This window comes from Rhinatrema bivittatum, chromosome 1, assembly GCF_901001135.1.
Source record: "Rhinatrema bivittatum chromosome 1, aRhiBiv1.1, whole genome shotgun sequence".
Classification (NCBI taxonomy): domain Eukaryota; kingdom Metazoa; phylum Chordata; class Amphibia; order Gymnophiona; family Rhinatrematidae; genus Rhinatrema; species Rhinatrema bivittatum.
This window is the reverse complement of record NC_042615.1, coordinates 497,016,415-497,034,331: the sequence shown is the minus strand read 5'-3', so window position 1 is coordinate 497,034,331 and position 17,917 is coordinate 497,016,415. Positions and strand designations below refer to the sequence as shown.

Sequence of the window (17,917 nt, the reverse complement as noted above, 5' to 3'; positions counted from 1 at the left end):
TTCTTTTGATAGTGTTTTGGTTTCTCCCCATTGAGGACTTTGATTGGTATTTGTTATAGGAGAGTGTTTGTGTAAAATTCTTGCTGTTAAGTGTTTGTCAAACAATACCTGTTTTCCATTCAAGATTGCTCTTATTTAAAATTTGAGAAAATTCAATAAATAAAAAAAAGGAAAGGAAAAGTACATGGCACGCTGGTCTGTTTCTTTTATGAAGGAGCCACACCACCATCAATGCTTAGAGGGATCTTGCAAGGTATGTTTAGCTATGAGTCCCTTTTCTCAGGAAGGGATTCAGTCCTAGTAGGGGCAGGGAATAAGTTCTGCTGCTATTGGAATATTCAGGCTTTTCCAGCCTCTCCCACTATTTACTAGTGAAGCTATTGAGAGCAAGTTCAGATAAACAACTTGCTGTGGATGGCCAAGGATACAGACCACCACAGCAGTGGTAGACTGCAACATGATTCTACAATAGTGTTCTTGAGTCACTGCTAGGACTTGGATTCTATTATGTAATTGAGTAAGACATTTCATAAGACTGAATATTGCCTGCCTGCTAGTGGAAGCTCCATGGCCTGTTTAGCAGCTGCAGGAATTACTGAAACACTGTTCTGAGCATCTGAAGGAGAGCTGGAGTCTATCCAAGGGACCAAGTATTCTCAAAAGCTAATGCAATCACAGTGGAGGGTGGAGGCTGCAAGCCAAATGGTAGGGCTTTGGCAGAGGGAAGCCTGACGAATATACAAGCGTACCAGCTTGGCATCTGCTGTGCCTTACATGGTGCTGAAGCAAGGGAACACATAGGTTGCCATCTTTCATCCAAACCCCACTCTTGCTTTCCCAAATCTACCCCCATGCACTAAATATGCTTAGGCTCAGGTATTGTTCTCTGCATCTTTCACCCTTTCAGACAGACATGTTATCCAACACTATTTGTCAAAATTAAAGAAATCCATCATGAATGAGTGTAGTTGCCAAAACATTTATTGCTATACCACATTCCACCATTACAAACAAGCATTTATTCTCTTTACAAATATTTAGTACTATACCTATTTGCAAGTCCCACATGAAACCAGTGAAGGGGCAGTTATGCCTATTGTGAACTGTCTTATAACATTTAAGGGTCTATGTGGAGTTCCTAAGCAACCCTGCTTCATGAAGTCAAAGATCTGCCTATTTTTATCAGCAAACAGGACTTCCAGTGCTCTTCAAACCGGGTTACAGAACTCTGCTTTGGTGGGCTATGCTGGGAAGACAATCTAGACATTTCTTTTTGCAGAAGTCCTATATAAAAAAATGACTCATACTAGGATTAGAGAACTCCATCTCTTATTTCAAATCAGAACATTAAGTAGAACCAATGCTAGAATGTAATTTGTATCATTGTTCCTTTTGAAAGAAGGAACCTTGACTTCCCCACATCCATCTCACCAGTGGCTAGTAGACAGCACAATACTATGTGTCCCATCAAGAGGGCAATTGGTCAAGCTTGATATTCTATGTAACATCTTGACACAACAGTCACTTCTGTAGTTTAGCAGAACTGGAATTAGTGCTAGACTGGTGCATTTTAGCTGCTGTGTTCAGACTCTTGTTGGCTGGCTTGTTCTTGCTTCTGCTCTGGGCTCACAGGTCCTACCAACCAGTTGAGTGGTGTGGTGTTAGCAAGATAAGCCATCACCTCATCCATGGATTCCTTCATTTTCTTCAGCTGTTCTTTGCAGGTGCTGAGGAGCTGATCAGACAGGTCTCTGATGGAGCCAACAGAGTGGAAGTTCTGGTAGATGTCTCCAGCCAGGCAGCTAATATGGTGGGCTTGGTTCTGGATGTTTTGGGGCAGACCTTGGATGCTCGATACCAGTGTGAGGCAGTGTGTCTGAAGCTGGCGAGACAGGTCCTGGGCAATAGCCAGGGCACGTGATTCAATGTGCTAAAGAAAACGAAAAAAAAAAACCGACAATTTAGAAATCACAGAAACTGGCTGGCTGTATTACTATGTTCTGCTCATTGGATAAAGTTGACCTATGGATATGAATATCATCAGATACTGGTAGTATTTCTGTCATTCTCAGAGATCCCAGGCTATTTAGTAGAGTCTGTATGACTACACCTTGCTTGACTGGGGAGGGTGTCTGTCAAGTGTCAGTGGGTCTAGTGTTGCTCCAGATTCTCCCTCACTGGGAGGGAATGTCCCAGTTTGATCAGTTGAATACAGGGCAAGAACTGAAGTCGGGGCTCTCTTGAAGCAGTCAAGTTTGGAATCTCTGGAGCCACAAGAGGGAGTGAGTGAGTGCTTGGAGCAGGTGAAGGGAAGCCCAGATTTCATGCTCTTTTGGAATCTGTGGCATAATTAGCAATACTTCTGTTCCACAGCTCTAAATATTCACTGTGGATTACAAAGAACAATTCACACCTTAAAAAAAAAAAGTCTTCAATTGTTTTCTAAAAATATAGCCTGACATACACATCTTGGAAGTAGTCCAAGCTCTATGGAGTGTGCTCCAGCAGAAGAGGTCCTACACCAAATAGCTGCAGACACTTCTAGTGTGAATTGTCGGAAGTCTCATAAGATACAGTGAGTGAGGAGCACTGCATTCTGCCAAAGGGAATTTGCCCTATTTTAAGAGGAAGAGAAACTACACAATTCAAGTATCAAAAAGGATAAAGAAAGTCATAGCCTGAGAGGTTTTCCTATGTAATCATAAGGTATGTGTGTCAGTAAGCCCCAGAGCCCCTGCTGAACATTTGGATTTTTGTTCTGCTATGGATGTTATTTGAAGGGGTGGTCAAGTTGTTACAATTCTCCCAGTACCACCATAAACCTTTTTTTTAGAAACACCAACTTATTGTGCAAGTGTTACTTGAGGTAGAGGGGATCCTCAGCCCTAAGGTCCTGGAATCCCAGTTGTTCCCAAATCAGAACCACCTTGGCAGTCTCATGGCCCCATAACTTCCAGATATGCCCAGTATAAATGCAGAATGGGAGCTAGGAGGAAAGCAGGTAAGATTCCTGAGCAAGTCAGTCTTTTGGAAGGAACTTGGTCTATCTTTGCAGTAGTTTATTTTCTCTGCTAAGGATGGGAAAAGCTACTACAGACCCATGTCCCATAAAGCTTAGATACAAATAGCTGGGGTCTCTGGTCTCATTAGGCTTAATGGAGCCAGCTCAATACACCTTGTCAAAATGGATCAGCAAGTTAGTTGAGGGGCTGACTCCATGGCTCAGAGGCTGTGCTGTCCACAGTACTCGTGTTCAGTTTGAATAATAAATATGGGGCCAAGAGGACAGATCAGCAATGCCAATAAAAATAAAAATAAAGCCACAAAGAAAAAGGTATAATTGAGGCTGTTCAAAATGGCTGATAATGATCAAGGCATGACAGAAGGTGCATCTAGACTGTTGCCAGTGTTAGAGGTTTATGCAGACTGAATGCCTGGAAACACTGAGCCACCCAAAAGCTGTTTACCTCTCTACTGGGAGCTTCCTCTCCATCCTGCTGTCCTATGTTTCTCTTCCATGCTACCCATGCCTGGTGCAGCTTCTCTTGGGTATCCTGCAGTTTCTGGTTGGCACTAGACAGACTCTTTTGGGCATATTCCATCTGAAATCAGGAGACAGTGCTGCTATTAGTAAATGGGCTTGGTACACACTGGGGAAAAACCTGAAGCTCATCTAATAAGTTGGATTTACAATGAAGAATTTCTGCTTTAGCCCTCTTTCCTCTCCTCCAGCTGGAGAAAATCAAAACTTCAACACTAGTTAAGGTCAACAATACCTGCAAGCAGTCTTAAACCTGGACACCATCAGCTGATGCATCAAGACCAAAGGGAACCTAGCCTATCCTGCACTGCAACAAGCATTGCTGAAATACAATACTAGTGGTGGCAAACAGATAAGTTCAGTTCAGGCTTACTTTTCATCCAAGCTAGCATGTTAGTACTGCTCTTGGAACAAGATCAATGGAGACCACATATCTTACCAGATCAATGGTGTGATGGAGCTGAGAGATGGCCTCCTGGCTCCTGCATTTAGCATCTTTCACTGTGATCAAGGCCTGCTCATAAGCTTGCTTGCTAACCTTGGAAGACAGAGATCCCAGTCTAGCATAGTAGCTTGGCTTCTGGGTGCCAGTAGCGTCTTTGGCTAAAAAGAGAAGAAAGCAACTATCAGCTGGGTTTCAAATCTTATCTTGAGATATTTTTACTTCTATGTAGAAACCCCTGGTCTCTGTGGTGGCCCTAGATCCCTGCCCTTAAGGTAGATAACAAGGAAGGAGATATCATCCCATCAGCACTTCCCTCAGAGAAAGGTCTGAAGTGGGTGAATTCATGCCTAGAAGGGGGACTAGAAGTCAGAGAGTGTGGTCAGTGGTTTGGATTTTGAGGCAAGGAGCAGATTTTACTCATCTTTAATTTTAAGATACTCATTTTTCCAGTACACACCTTGCCAGGTAAAAGTGAGAGTTTTGGGTGTACCCTGGGTAGAACTGTGAAGGCTGTAAGGGACAAGACCTGAATACAGAGGCCAGGAGTGAGAAGACCTGTGTACTCCTTTCCCCTGCAATGGGAAGGAGAGCAGTGACTCATCTCAGAGGATTTTTTTGGGGCTTTGAAAGGTTTAGCACCCCTCCTCCCCACCCTGGAGCTTGGCTGCATCAAGCAGCAGAGCTTCACGATAAAGTCACTTCAGGAAGAGTCTGGATATCCATATTTTGGGAACCAGGATGGGTATGAACTGGACTCATGGGGACTTCAGGTACCATTTTGAGATTAAAGTGGATTCTCCTCTCATTGAGAGATCCTGGTTGGGCAAGGAAACCCCTCTCATGCTGAGGGACCAGCTCTACCCCAGGACCCTGTTCTGAGGATACATGCACAGGGGGGGGGGGGATCCAATGTGTACATACATCATGGTGGGGCACAGATGAAAAGCAGAACCCTTATGATGAAAGGTCACAGTAAAGTTTGTTGACCATGCAAGCTGTCCAGACTGTTCCTGCAGCACCATCATGGAGTGGGTACAGTAACACCAGAGGCATGTCACTACACTGCATGGATCTGCACTAGGTTACATATATACAAACCTACAAGACAGTTATGATCTATAGACAAAATGTCTATTAGAGCTTCCATCGGTCAGAACAACTAGCTTAGCTTTAACAAGGAAGAGGGCCTTCTGTCATAGGTCCGACTCTGTGGAACTCCATCCCCGATTTTATTGGAATGACATCTAACCGCAAAGAATTTAAAAAATGCTAAAAAACCCTGTTTAACTATGCCTATAAACTCAATAACTGATACCTATCTTGTACTGCTATTTAACCCTAACTCTTTGATCTAATATCTTGTTAAGATTAAGTTTGTTTTGTTATGTATGTACATTTGTAAACCACCTAGATCAGGGGTCGGGAACCTTTTTGGTTGAGAGAGCCATGAACGCCACATATTTTAAAATGTAATTCCGTGAGAGCCATACAAGACCTACCAAATTAATTTATTACAACCCCCTACTCTCCTGGCGCCCCCCCCACCCTCCTGACCCTCCCCCCCAAGACCTGCCAAAAGTCCCTGGTGGTCCAGCAGGGGTCCAGGAGCGGTCCGGGAGCGATCTCCTGGACTTGGGCTGTCGGCTGCCAGTAGTCAAAATGGCGCCGACGGCCCTTTGCCCTCACTATGTCACTGGGGGTCGACCAATGACGGCGGTAGCCCCTGTGACATAGTGAGGGCAAAGGGCCGTCGGCGCCATTTTGACTACTGGCAGCCGACAGCCCAAGTCCAGGAGATCGCTCCCAGACCGCTCCTGGACCCTCGCTGGACCTCCAGGGGCTTTTGGCAGGTCTTGGGGAGGGGGGGTTGTAGTAAATTAATTTTGGAGGACTTGGGGGGCATCAGGAAGGTGGGGGGTTTTGTTAGATTTTTACTTTATTAAAGATTTGTCTGCGAGCCAGATGCAGCCATCAAAAGAGCCACATCTGGCTCGCGAGCCATAGGTTCCCTACCCCTGACCTAGATGGACATGTAAATGCCCAAGTGTGTGGTATATAAAAACTTTTAAATAAATACTGCCCGGGCCTTGAATGTCAGCCTCCCTCCCCGGAACCAGAGAAGTTAGCCCCAAGAAACATTATGGACTCCTAGGATATAACCAATCCTGGGAGGGGGGGGGGGGGAGAAGAGAAAGTTACATTGACAAAGTAACAGCATTAGAGGGAACGCCACTAAGTCTAAAAAAGAAAATCCAGGAATTGCCCATTAGGCCATACTCAACATGATTGAATTCTAAATAAAGCCAGAGGAAAGGGAATAATTGAGGGATAGGATTCTAGGAAGAACTTGGACAGTGGCACAAGTTATTCTAAAAAGCTAGTGCAGACATTTCATGAAGCTTTTTGCAAGCCCAGTTTCTCCTTACCTGCTTCCCCTTCAGTCACTGGGAGATACTGATCCACAAGGGCCTCCGTCTTGCTCAGTGCAGCATCCACCCCAGTGCTCACCACCTGCACCATGGGGCTTCCCAGAACAGAGTTAATGCTCCCAGTCACAACAGCTTTTGTCATTTCCATGCTCTCCTGTGCAGCTCCCTTGGCCTTGTCCACCACTCCAGTGATTGCATGGGCAATGGTGTCCTTGGCACCCATCACAGTCCCTGCTACAGCTTCTTTTGCACCAACCACCATGCCTGTGGCATTAGCAACAATCTACATGAAGAATCTCACAGTTAGTACTAGATGGTCACATCTGAGGACTGCCACTTGTTTGTATCAAGTTTCCACAGGCTGCGAGAACAGAATCTGGTCCAAGCTCAGGAATCCTGATCACACTAAGCTTTGATATCCATGGCCCTGCTATCAACTGCTCTCATTTCTACAATATGTTGTAACCTGCTCCTACCTAATCTTTATTCACTGCCTTCCTTACTCTAGTTCAGTTATGATCATATCTGGCCATTTTCTCTATTGTTCCACATGGAAGCCACCATTGTTTACTGACCCTTCCTTGCATAGAGAAGCTTCAGCTGCACTGATTCAAGAGGCATTTATATATACTAGAAACACTGCTTTAAGAGCCTCAGTACATTCTGATCAGATTTCCAGCTGCATGAAGTTTTGATTTGTCCATGAAAAGCAACAGAACCTGCTTAATCCCCAGTTAAGGCAACCCAGAGGAGCCCCCTGCATTCTCTCAATACCCATGGGATGGGAAACTTGTGAGCATTCATAAGTCACATGCAAGTAGTTCAGTTTAGTGTATAAAGACTTAAAAAGGAAGGAAAGGGAGCAGTAGAATGGGGTCAGCTTGTGCTACTGCTCTGGCTGCAGCTCACATGACTTTCTAGGTGATATGGAGAGAGGTTTTTCAGGGGGGAGGGGTGCTGTTAGAAAGGTATATTAGCATATACTATTAGTGCATACATATTAAAGGCTTTATACTAACACCCCACAACAAAAAAAAAAAAAAAACTCCCTATCACCTAGAAAGGTAGAGTCATGTGCTATTGCTGTAATGCAGATCTCTTGTCACCTGCTGTGATTAACAAAAGAACAACCTCACCTTGTCAGTAGATTGGTGAAGGACAGGCAGCTTCTCTTCAATTTTGTCCAGGCCTACACAGGCACAGTTATTGGCAAGAGCAACTACAAGAGAAAGTCAGACAGCTACACTCCTGCTCAGTGAACATTCAGACAAGTAGGATAGGAAGATTGAGACTAGGAAACTATGCATGCAACCCACTTATGACATTACCTAGAAGTCCATTATAAACAGGTTGCCAGAGAGAGAAGTGACTACACTTGGACTCTGGTGTTGCGGGCTCCCCATCCAGTTCTTCCTGCTTCTCAAAAGCCTTTACCATCAAGGAACCAGCGTGCCAACTCCAGCAGGCACACTATTTTGGGATTCCAGTGCTGGCATTTGAGAGAGCAAGAGTGAGACTGAACAAGGCCACAAAACCAGGGCCTGTCATTCAACCCCACATGAACATAGCAAAGCCTGGTGGGGATGACTGCCATTGGCTACAAGTGCACTAAAAGCAAGAGTGATGCTCTCCTTCCTCTGCCCATATAGCTGATGTGGTGGCAAGGTGCCAGTTATGGCAGCTCAAGGTCATCCAAAGTAGACAGGAAGGGGGTCAGCATTCCCTAGCTGTGTCACCAGATCCACAGGGTGGGAATTTAGAAGTGTTACCTAGAAAGGATGTAATTAGTGAGTAAATCTTCCTCCCTCGTCTGGTGACACCAGACTAGCATGTATAGAAGCATGCACTGTTTTGTTTTTCTACTCTTGTTGCTGTAAAGTATTCCTTTCATGCTGCCACAGAAGAACAGAGTTGTTTCCACTTCATAGTAATGTTTCTCCTGGAGGTATTAAACCCACTAAGCACACCGGGGTCTATCTATAAACAAGTTGATTCTAGACTTCCTATAGCAATAAGCTGGGGAAGTTTCCCCTATAACCACAATAGTGCTGGGAAGCTTAGACAAGAGATGGAGGTGTGGATCCAAGATAATCTGTATTAGTTGAATTTGATTTATGGTTCATAGATTGCAACCTGCCTGCTGTGGTTCCAGTGTCTCCTGATGGGACTGCAGCCCACTACACCAAGCAATCAACTTTGTCCAACCCATTCCCTCAGCTGTGGGCAAGTTTCCCAGCTACTGAAGGGACAAGGAACCTCTCTAGAAAGGTACAGGATGAAACTGGTGTTTGGACGAGAACAAAGATCACCAATGGAAGAGAGAAAGTTAAGGCAGCTTAAGGTTGAATTGTGTATTGTTTAACATGGGGAACTTTCCAGCTGAAGGAAGGTTCTAGAAGGTGCATTATTCCTAAAGGAGATTGGAAGAGTTAAGAAACAGTGCGCTAAGACTCGAGAGTCAAGTCTAGGTACGTAGGTTACAAGCCTCCAAAGTGGTTTCTGGGCTGGAGACGTAGCCCAGGAAGATTTACAAGGAGATAGACTGTCCTAGTTGACTTAGGGGTTCTGTGTAACTTGGAAAGCCCACAGCTTGGGACATGGACTTTTGAAGGAGAAGAGGCAGCATGCAGTGCTACATCTGGGGTCCTATTTGAGTAAGGGCCCTTGGATGACATTGACTTAGAAAGCACTGAAAAAAAACACAACTGATTGGGTAGAAAGGTTTTTTGGTGATTGGAAATGTTTTGAAGTTTAATTCTGGAAGTATGCTGCTGAAATTGCCCATCTTGGAGCTCCAACTGGTCCTTGATTTTTGGATTGTTTAAATTCTCTTGGAAAGATTTGTGTATTTACCTTTCTTGCTGGGTATATAATTCCTCATGCAATAGAGTGCTTAATATGTCATACATACACCATAAAGACAGTTGAGTCTAGACATTAAATCTAGACCTTAACGCAGAATATACATGGTTTAGTAATAAGTAGACTTTGATAAAGCACCCTCTAAGATCTGCTTGTGATTTTTATTAAAGATGCCAGTTCTAGTTAGATACTATTAGCTACAAGCCTCAATCATTTGCTTTCCCTCAAATGAATCCTATTCAGGCGAGCAGTTGCCATCACTTACTTTGTGGCTCCAGTTTTTGGATGATGGGCTTTGTACTTGCAAGGGTCACAGCAGCGATGGTCTTCACCCCCTCCTCTGCCACCTCACAGACAGACTTCAGGTAGGGATGGTTCTCTTTCGTGCTGACGTAAGCAGATGAAACCATGTCACAGGTAGAGCTCACCAATGGCAGGTTAGCCACCCTCACCGCCACATTCTGGCAAGTCAGAGTTTGGAGAGAGAGTTAGCAATCCAGCTACAGTGCAACCATGGAAAACTGAGCCAGCTCAAAACGTATTTCATGCCTACCTGTTGTGGTTCAGCTGCTTCTGAAGCCATTCTTTCAAGCCTTCAAAAGAGAAAATAAAACCCACTACATTTTGAGAGAAGTACAATATTTTGGCTTCAGGCATAAGCTGAAGTCTGTATTTTCTGCAAACAGTTTATAGGACTTTTCTCCCCTATCATAAACAGAGCTAGTGTTTCAATATAGCAATAAACCCAATGACAATTTTACAACAAAGATCACAAAAATCAGAGTAAAAAAAGTTAAGTAGCAATTACTAGACATACATCAAATAAGCCAGCTAGTAGCTGTGTAGTTTTTACAGAGAGTGGGATACAGAGAAGGTGGTAGGCCAACAATGGACTCAGCTTGTTTTAATGCTAGCACAGAAGTGCATTTAGTTGTGTAGAATAAGTACTTTTTTGTTGACTTTTCATATATCCTTTTGCAATTGATACAGCATTGAGACCAGGTCTACCCAACCCTTCTATTAGCTTTTAAGGAGCTTCATTCACTACCTGTGGTCAGGTGGCTATTGGGATAATGGATCTGTCAAAATTCACTAAGAACCCCCCTTTTTATTTCTTAAATTAAATTTGACTCTAAACTGGATTGCACTTATAGCAGCTAGCCACTCCAGAGTGGATTACAAAGATTTAGATTCAGTAAAAAAGTATACAAATAAAGGGCCCAATTTTAAAAAAGCATTTGCACTTTTAAGTGGGCCTTTGAAAATTACTACACTATGCCACCAAGTTGTCGACAGGCTTTGCCTATGCATTATGTGCATAAATAAAAAAAACATAGGAAATTGCCATGCTGGGTAAGATCAAGGGTCCTTCAAGCCCAGACCACAAGATCCTGGCAATTATCCAAACACTAAAAAGATCCTTTGCTACTGATGCAGTTAATAGCAGTGACTATTCCCTAAGTAAACTTGATTAGTAGCAGGTAATGGACCTCAAGAAATTATTCAAGTTGTTTTTGAACCCAGCTACACTAACTGAACTAACTACATTCTCTGGCAACAAATTCCAGAGCTTAATTGTGCCATGAATGAAAAATAATTTGCTAAGTTCATGGAATGCCCCCTAGCCCTTCAGTTATCCAAAAGTGTACATAACTGATTAACATCTACTCATTAAACACCTCTATCATATCCGCCCTCAGCCGTCTCTTCTCCAAGCTGAACAGCCCAAACCTCTTCAGCCTTCCCTCATAGGGGAGCTGTTCCATCCCCTTTATCAAATGGCTTTTGAAGATGCTACAACAGTAAATACATTTACACAAATTAAAAAAAAACAAAAAAAACAAGTTATCCCAAAAGGTTTAGAAGAATCGTGGACAATACATTTGAAAGGTACAGAAAGCAGAGGTAGCACAGCTCCTCGTAGCTTAGGAGGAACAGTAATTACTAGCGAGGCTCGTTTGCCAAGTAACAGAATAAAGTTTCACCTGGGGGTTAATTAAAAGTGAGCAGCACTAGCAGACCGGAGCACCACTCGCCTCTAAACACCAGGAAAGAAAAAGGCAAGGAGAGGCTGACAGGTCTCAAATAAAGAGCAATATTAGCAGGACGCTTCTAGGGCTGGCAAATGGGATATAGTTTTAGTTACATGAAGCCAACACGCAGAGTACAGGGGCCAGCTGCTCCCCCCCCCTAAATCATCTACCTCATTACTATGGAAGCATTTACACCTTCTCTGGATTTAGGTGTAGAAAATGGATGTAGGGGGGGGGGGGGACAGAATAGATTGCTATTTACAGTTTGATTTTTGTTCTATTGGAACGTTGACTCTTGTAAAGATTTAACAAGACGACAGAGAAGATGATCATCCAGACCCCCTTTTATTAGCCACATTTATCACACGGAATAAAGAGAAACCACTTCCATCCATAAGATGGTAGTATCAACAACCATGAAATGCAACAGCACTAAAGAATTTAAGAATATTTATCACTTCAGGTACATGAAGAATGAAAGGATATCTGGCCTTGCAAGCTCCAAATGAATTAAGTTCTCAGACACAGACAGAGCTGCTCAGGTGCTGAGCAGGCTTCCCTCCCTCCCTTTCTGCCTCCCCAACATCAGGTACAAGCCCCTGAGGACTGGCCCCAGGCGAGCAGTCAAAGCAAAAAAATGTTCCTTAACTCAACAGTACAACAAACTACCTTCTGATTACCAGCAAGTAGATAGGATTAGGACCTTCTTCCTCAACCGCACAGAATCACTGCCACCTCCTCTTCTGTCCCCCAGTTGCTCTGGAGCCAGTTCTAGGGAAGATAAGGGTGGGGTCCAGGGACTCGGCGGCTCCGCCCTGTGATTTTTACCCTTAGTTGTTTCTCCCCTCCTGCACCATTTTCAGCCTGAGCCAGTCTGTTTCTACTTCCGGTCCCCCTTTTCCCGGACGCACTTGCTTCACATGGCTCTGTTCTCATTTCCCCTAGGGTGCATTTTTGTTAAGGTTAATGCAAACGCCAGAGATTCAGTGGGTACAAGGGGCTCATGCCCCACATCTGTCTGTTGACTGCTCAAGCCCCTTTCCTGGGGGCAGCTTTCAGGGAACAGGAAGCTTGGGGCTGGAAAAGGGAGCTCAATTGTTTTCTTCTCTTCAGTGCCTGCTCCATCGTCCCCTCCTCCCCCTCTTGTCCCCGCAGGAGGGGAGGGGTTGAGACAGGAGCAGCCCCTGCAGGCGGCATGTGGTGAGAAAGAGGAAGGAGGTGTCTGGCCAGGAGAAGAGAGTGATTGTTTTCTGTTCTGCTGTGCTTTTTTTTTTTTTTTTTTTTTACCATCCCCTCCCGTCTTTCAACAGAGGGGAGGAACTGAACCAGGCTCATCCACAACCTTTGATCTCAGGATTCTGGACTCAGCTAAGAGCAAAGCGTTGGGTGGAGGAAAGAAATATTCAGAGAACTGTAAGTCATCGACCTGGAGGAAAAGTGAAGGGGGGTGAGGTGAAGAGTGGGTGAATGTTTGTGGTGTGAAAGGATGACTGATGAGGAGGAAGTGAATAGTGGAATGAGAGGAGGGTTAATGTTGGGGGATGTGAGGAAGGAGTGGTCTAAAAGGGGGTGAATACTGGGGAAGTGAGGAGCTGGATGAATTCTCCTGGGAATATGAGGACAGGTAGGTGAATTCTGGAGGGGAACAGGATAAGGGCAGGTGAGTGTGGCTTCCTCCCCCTCATCACCCTGAAATTAGTGGAAACTTGAACTGTCTGAGGTGATTAGAGAGAGTCAGTATATGGGGTTCATGAAAACCATGTGGGAGGAGGGGATGCATACGAGGAAGTGCAGGGGTACAGTATCTGGGGAAGGGGTGAAAATTGCTGAAGGGGTATAGACTGTGTCAAAGAACTCCAGAGGTGGTGATGGGGTAATGAGAGCCAGAGATGGGGTGGGTCAGATATGGTGATGATGATGATGGAGGTGTATCTGAGCCAGAGAATGAGGTGGAGAAGTTGAGAATGGTAACGAAAAAGCTAGAGATGGTGATTGGGGGGGGGGGGAGGGAAGGAAAGCTAGAAGTGTGAAGGAGTGGAGAAGGAGTTGTGAGAGGTAGTGGTAATTGGAAGGAGGAAGTATGTGAGAGAGGGAAGTGATGTGGGATTGGTGTGTGAGAGTCATAAGGGGTGAAGGGTGAGGGTGTGTGATAGAAAGTCAGAGAGAACATTGAATGGGAGAGGGGAGAATATGCAAGGGGAGGACTGAGATGAAAGTGAATAAGAGAGTGTGTGGTGATAAGAATGAAAGAGGATAATTGAGGGCCGTGGGAGTCAATGGGGATAAAGACTCCATGAGGGAGACAAACTGGAGGGGATGAGAGAACATGATGGGGAGTGATGAGAGAGGGGAGGCTCTCAGGAGAGTTGGGTAAGTGAAGTATGGGGCAGGAAGAACTGGAGGGTGATAGATGAAGGATAGAAGATAAATGAAGGCGAAGGAGAGATGAGATCCAGTTGTGACAGGATAAAGGGCGTGAAGTGATTGTGATGTAAGGGAAAGATTTAGAGGCAGAGAAGAGAGATATGAAGGAAAATTACATGAAAGGGAAACATAATAGTGATTGCATTAATTTGCTCACCACAGACTACAGGCCAGCAAGTCTGACCTCTTTGTTGAGCAAATTAATGGAACTGCTGCTATGACAGAGGATAGTGCAGTTTCTGGAATCCAGTGGATTACAGGATCTGAAGCAGCATGGTTTTACCAGAAATAGGTCTTGTCAGATGAATCTGATCAATTTCTTTTACTGGGTGAGCAGAGAATTGGATCGGTGAGAGCACTAGAAGTAGTGCACTTGGATTTCAGTAAGGCTTTTGACACGGTTTCACGTAGTTGACTTATAAATTCAGTGCCCTTGGTATGGGAACTAAAGTGACTGACTGGATTAGAAATTAGTTGAGTGGTAGATTACAAAAGGTAGTGATGTATGGAGCTCACTCAGAGGAGAGAGATGTTACTAGTGGTGTGCCGCACACTTCATCTTTGGAATGGTTCTTTTCATGAACAACATTATGGAAGGATTATTGGGAAAAGTTTGTCTTTTTGCTGATGATGCCAAAATTTGCAATAGAGTAGACAACCAGAAAGATATGAGAAGGGATCTAATGAAGCTCGAGGAATGGTCTAGGGCAGTGATGGCGAACTCCCTTCCTTGGGTGCCACAAACAGTCCAGGTTTTCAGGCTATCCACAATGAATATGCATGAGAAAGATTTGCATACACTGCCTCCAGTGCATGCAAATCTATCTCATGCATATTCATTGTGGATAACCTGAAAACCTGGCCTGTTTGTGGCATTCGAGGACTGGAGTGAGCCATCACTGGTCTAGGGTCTGGCAGCTAAGATTTAATGCTAAATAAAATGTAAAGTTATGCATTTAGGATGGAAAAACTTAGGGGAGAGGTACAGTATGGGGTGAAATTCCAAAATGATAAAGGGGATGGAACAGCTCCCCTATGAGGAAAGACTAAAGAGGTTAGTACTGTTCAGCTTGGAGAAGAGACGGCTGAGGGGGGATATGATAGAGGTGTTTAAAATCATGAGAGGCCTAGAATGGGTTAATGTGAATCAGTTATTTACTCTTTCAAATAATAGAAAGAGTAGGGGGCACTCCATGAAGTTAGCATGTGGCACATTTAAAACCAGTCGGAGAAAGTTCTTTTTCATTCAACGCACAATTAATCTCTGGAATTTGTTGCCAGAGGATGTGATTAGTGCAGTTAGTGTAGCTGGGTTTAAAAAAGGATTGGATAAGTTCTTGGAGGCGAAGTCTATTATCTGCTATTAATTAAGTTGTCTTAGAAAATAGCCACTGCTATTACTAGCAACATTAGCTTGGGATAGACTTAGTTTTTGGCTACTTGCCTGGTTCTTATGGCCTGGATTTGCCACTGTTGGAAACAGGATGCAGGGCTTGATGGACCCTTGGTCTGACCCAGTATGGCATGTTTTTATGAAGAACTGGATTTGGGGGTGAACTTATCCAATGATCTTAAATTGGCCAAACCATTGGATAAGACAATGGCAAAAGTCAAAGATTCTTGGGTACATAGGGAAGGGAATGGTCAGCAGAAAAAAAGGTGATATTGCCCCTGTATAATCCCTGGCATGACCTCATTTGGAATACTGTGTGCAGTTCTGGAGTCTGCACCTTCAAAAGGATATAAACCAGTTGGAGTCAGTCTCGAGGGTGCCTCCCAAAAATGGTCACTGGTCTTTGTTGTAAAGCATATGAGGACAGACTTAAACATATGTACCCTAGAGGAAATGCAGGATAGGAGAGATATTATAGACACATTTAAATTACTCCAAGGTATTGAAGCAAAAGAGTGTCTAGAAGAAGGAGTCATGGGATGAGAGTGAAAAGGGGTAGACTAAGGAAATATTTCTTTAATGAGAGGGTGGTGGATGTATGGAGCAGCCTCATGTGGAGCTGGTGGAGACAAGTACTGTATATGAATTCAAGTGAACATGGGATATTAGGGATGTGAATTGTTTTTTGACGATTTAAAACAATCGTCAGATATATTTTAAATCGTCAAAAATCTTTAGAGCCGCAATACAATAGCAATTCCCCCAATTTATCATCAAAAAATCGTAAATCGGGGGAGGGCGGGAAAACCGGCACACCAAAAGAACCCTAAAACCCACCCCAACCCTTTAAAACAAATCCCCCTCCCTCCCAAACCCCCCCAAAATGTTTTAATTTACCTGGGGTCCAGTGTGGGGGGGGGGGGGGTCCCGGCACGATCTCCCGCTCTCGGGCCACGGCTGCGTTAATAGAAATGGCGCCGGTGGCCCTTTGCCCTTACCATGTGACAGGGCAAAGGAAGCGCCGGTGCCATTTTGGTTCCTGGCACCCGATGTCAGGAGTGCAGGAGATCGCTCCCGGACCCCCGCTGGACCCCCAGGGACTTTTGGCCAGCTTGGGGGGGCCTCCTGACCCCCACAAGGCTTGCCAAAAGTCCAGCGGGGGTCCGGGAGCGACCTCCTGCACGCGGGTCGTATTGCCAATATTCAAAATGGCGCCGGCGCTACCTTTGCTCTCACTAATGGCAAGTCTTATGGGGGTCAGGAGGCCCCCCCAAGCTGGCCAAAAGTCTCTGGGGGTCCAGCGGGGGTCCGGGAGCGATCTGCACTCGTGACGTCGGGTGCCAGGAACCAAAATGGCACCAGCGCTACCTTTGCCCTGTCACATGGTAAGGGCAAAGGGCCACCGGCGCCATTTCTATTAACCCAGCCGTGGCCCGAGAGCGAGAGATCGCGCCGGGACTCCCCCCCCCCACTGGACCCCAGGTAATTTAAAACATTTTGGGGGGGGTTCGGGAGGGTGGGGGATTTGTTTTAAAGGGTCGGGGTGGGTTTTAGGGTTGTTTTGGTGTGCCGGTTTTCCCGCCCTCCCCCCTCCCCCGATAAAACGATTTTTTAACCAAAAAAACCATGACGATCAGATTTCCCCTCCCCCCCCCCCCAGCCAAAATTGATCGTTAAGACGATCGATCACACGATTCACATCCCTATGGGATATACACAGAGAATCCCTGAGGGAGTGGTAGGCATTGTAAAGCTGAGTAATTGGTGTGGATGGGCAGACTAGAGAGGCTGTAATGGTCTTTTCTGCTATCATGTTTCTATAGATGTCAGGAGAGAGGAGGAAGAGATGAAGACAAGAGTGAGAAAAAAAATCACTAAATGGTTCCTTGGCTTAGGGAACATAACCCTCCTGTTCCTCAGCACTGCCTCCCTCAAGGCCTGTGGAAGCAAAAGTTAATATCTCTCATGGAAACCAGGACAGGATGCTAGATGCACATCAGGAACCGTAAAGAAAAAATAAATCTAATGCAAGTTTTCAATCCAGACTGTAGAGATGACACTTAAATGAAGGAAACAGTCTTTGGATAAGGATCATAAAATAAAAGGAAGGAACACCATTTTTTTTAGGATTTTACTTTTTTTGTTGCTTTTTTTTCTACTTTCAAAATGTAACCTTAGAAAGTTAAGACTGTATGCTCCAAACCCATCTCCTAACTCAGGACTTAAGCTACAGCATCTAGAGGAGATCCCAGGTGGTCTCCACATAAGTATTATCCAAAAATGTTATGCATGAACTCTGGAGACCACATAGGTCCCTTCTTCAGATGTGAATAATGTCTCTGATAAATTATCTGAAGAAGTGGTCACTGTGGTTTGAAAAACTCATATAAAATATTTTTAGATAATTCATACAATGATCCAATAAAAGGTTTCAGAATCTGCCAAGAATCCCATGATTAGAATGTAATTTTCAATGTTTAATTATTGTATGTTATATGTAAAATTTATTGTTTCTTATATGGAGAGAGGTGGTGGAGAGTTAAATAATTTTGTGAAAAGAAGGAAAGGCTCACTAAGTGGAAAAGAACTAGTGCGAGCCCAGGGCCGGATTGTGGGAAAATAGTGGCTCGGGGGATTTTCCTCCATACTGGCCTATGGGTACCGAATTACACATACAATATAATTTACAAATATGTACACACCCCTTAAAACATAAAAAAAAAAGCTACCCAGCACGTATATGTTATAAAATCCATGGTCCCAAATACAGAATAAAAAAAGAGACCGTGA

At 44.4% G+C, this 17,917-nt stretch overlaps 1 protein-coding gene and 1 long non-coding RNA gene across 8 annotated transcripts in view; one reads left to right on the top strand and one right to left on the bottom strand.

Annotated features, from left to right (window-relative positions):
- LOC115095438 overlaps window positions 1–17,556 on the top strand; it is a 54,588-nt gene extending 37,032 nt beyond the window's left edge. The window contains exons 1-3 of one of the 3 annotated variants that reach the window (XR_003857771.1): window positions 12,148–12,296; window positions 12,621–12,723; window positions 16,951–17,556. This is a non-coding gene — a long non-coding RNA (uncharacterized LOC115095438). Of the gene's footprint in view, window positions 1–12,147; window positions 12,511–12,620; window positions 12,724–16,950 lie in introns of those variants that run through there. The other 2 variants (XR_003857768.1, XR_003857770.1) reach the window with 2 other exon arrangements.
- LOC115095330 (perilipin-2-like) lies at window positions 960–12,099 on the bottom strand. 5 transcript variants are annotated; one of them, XM_029608861.1, is made up of 8 exons: window positions 11,991–12,099; window positions 9,831–9,870; window positions 9,543–9,738; window positions 7,552–7,634; window positions 6,413–6,698; window positions 3,981–4,144; window positions 3,468–3,602; window positions 960–1,930 (listed from the first exon to the last, which is right to left on the bottom strand). In XM_029608861.1, exons 2-8 carry the CDS (start codon window positions 9,858–9,860, stop codon window positions 1,571–1,573), a joined length of 1,254 nt encoding a protein of 417 aa, XP_029464721.1. In that variant the 5' UTR covers window positions 9,861–9,870; window positions 11,991–12,099; the 3' UTR covers window positions 960–1,570. The 5 variants fall into 5 exon arrangements, with proteins under 5 accessions (XP_029464721.1, XP_029464729.1, XP_029464739.1 ...); XM_029608869.1 differs by having other exon boundaries at window positions 11,980–12,096; XM_029608879.1 differs by having other exon boundaries at window positions 12,014–12,078.
- Window positions 17,557–17,917: the final 361 nt, after the last annotated feature.

Excerpts from the sequence above, each read along its gene's own strand:
- LOC115095330 (XM_029608861.1), bottom strand. The coding sequence starts at position 9,860 with ATGGCTTCAGAAGCAGCTGAACCACAACAG. Across the intron at positions 9,739-9,830 it reads AAGCAGCTGAACCACAACAG|AATGTGGCGGTGAGGGTGGC; the intron begins GTAGGCATGAAA and ends CTGACTTGCCAG. Across the intron at positions 3,603-3,980 it reads TCCATCACACCATTGATCTG|ATGGAATATGCCCAAAAGAG; the intron begins GTAAGATATGTG and ends TCCTGATTTCAG.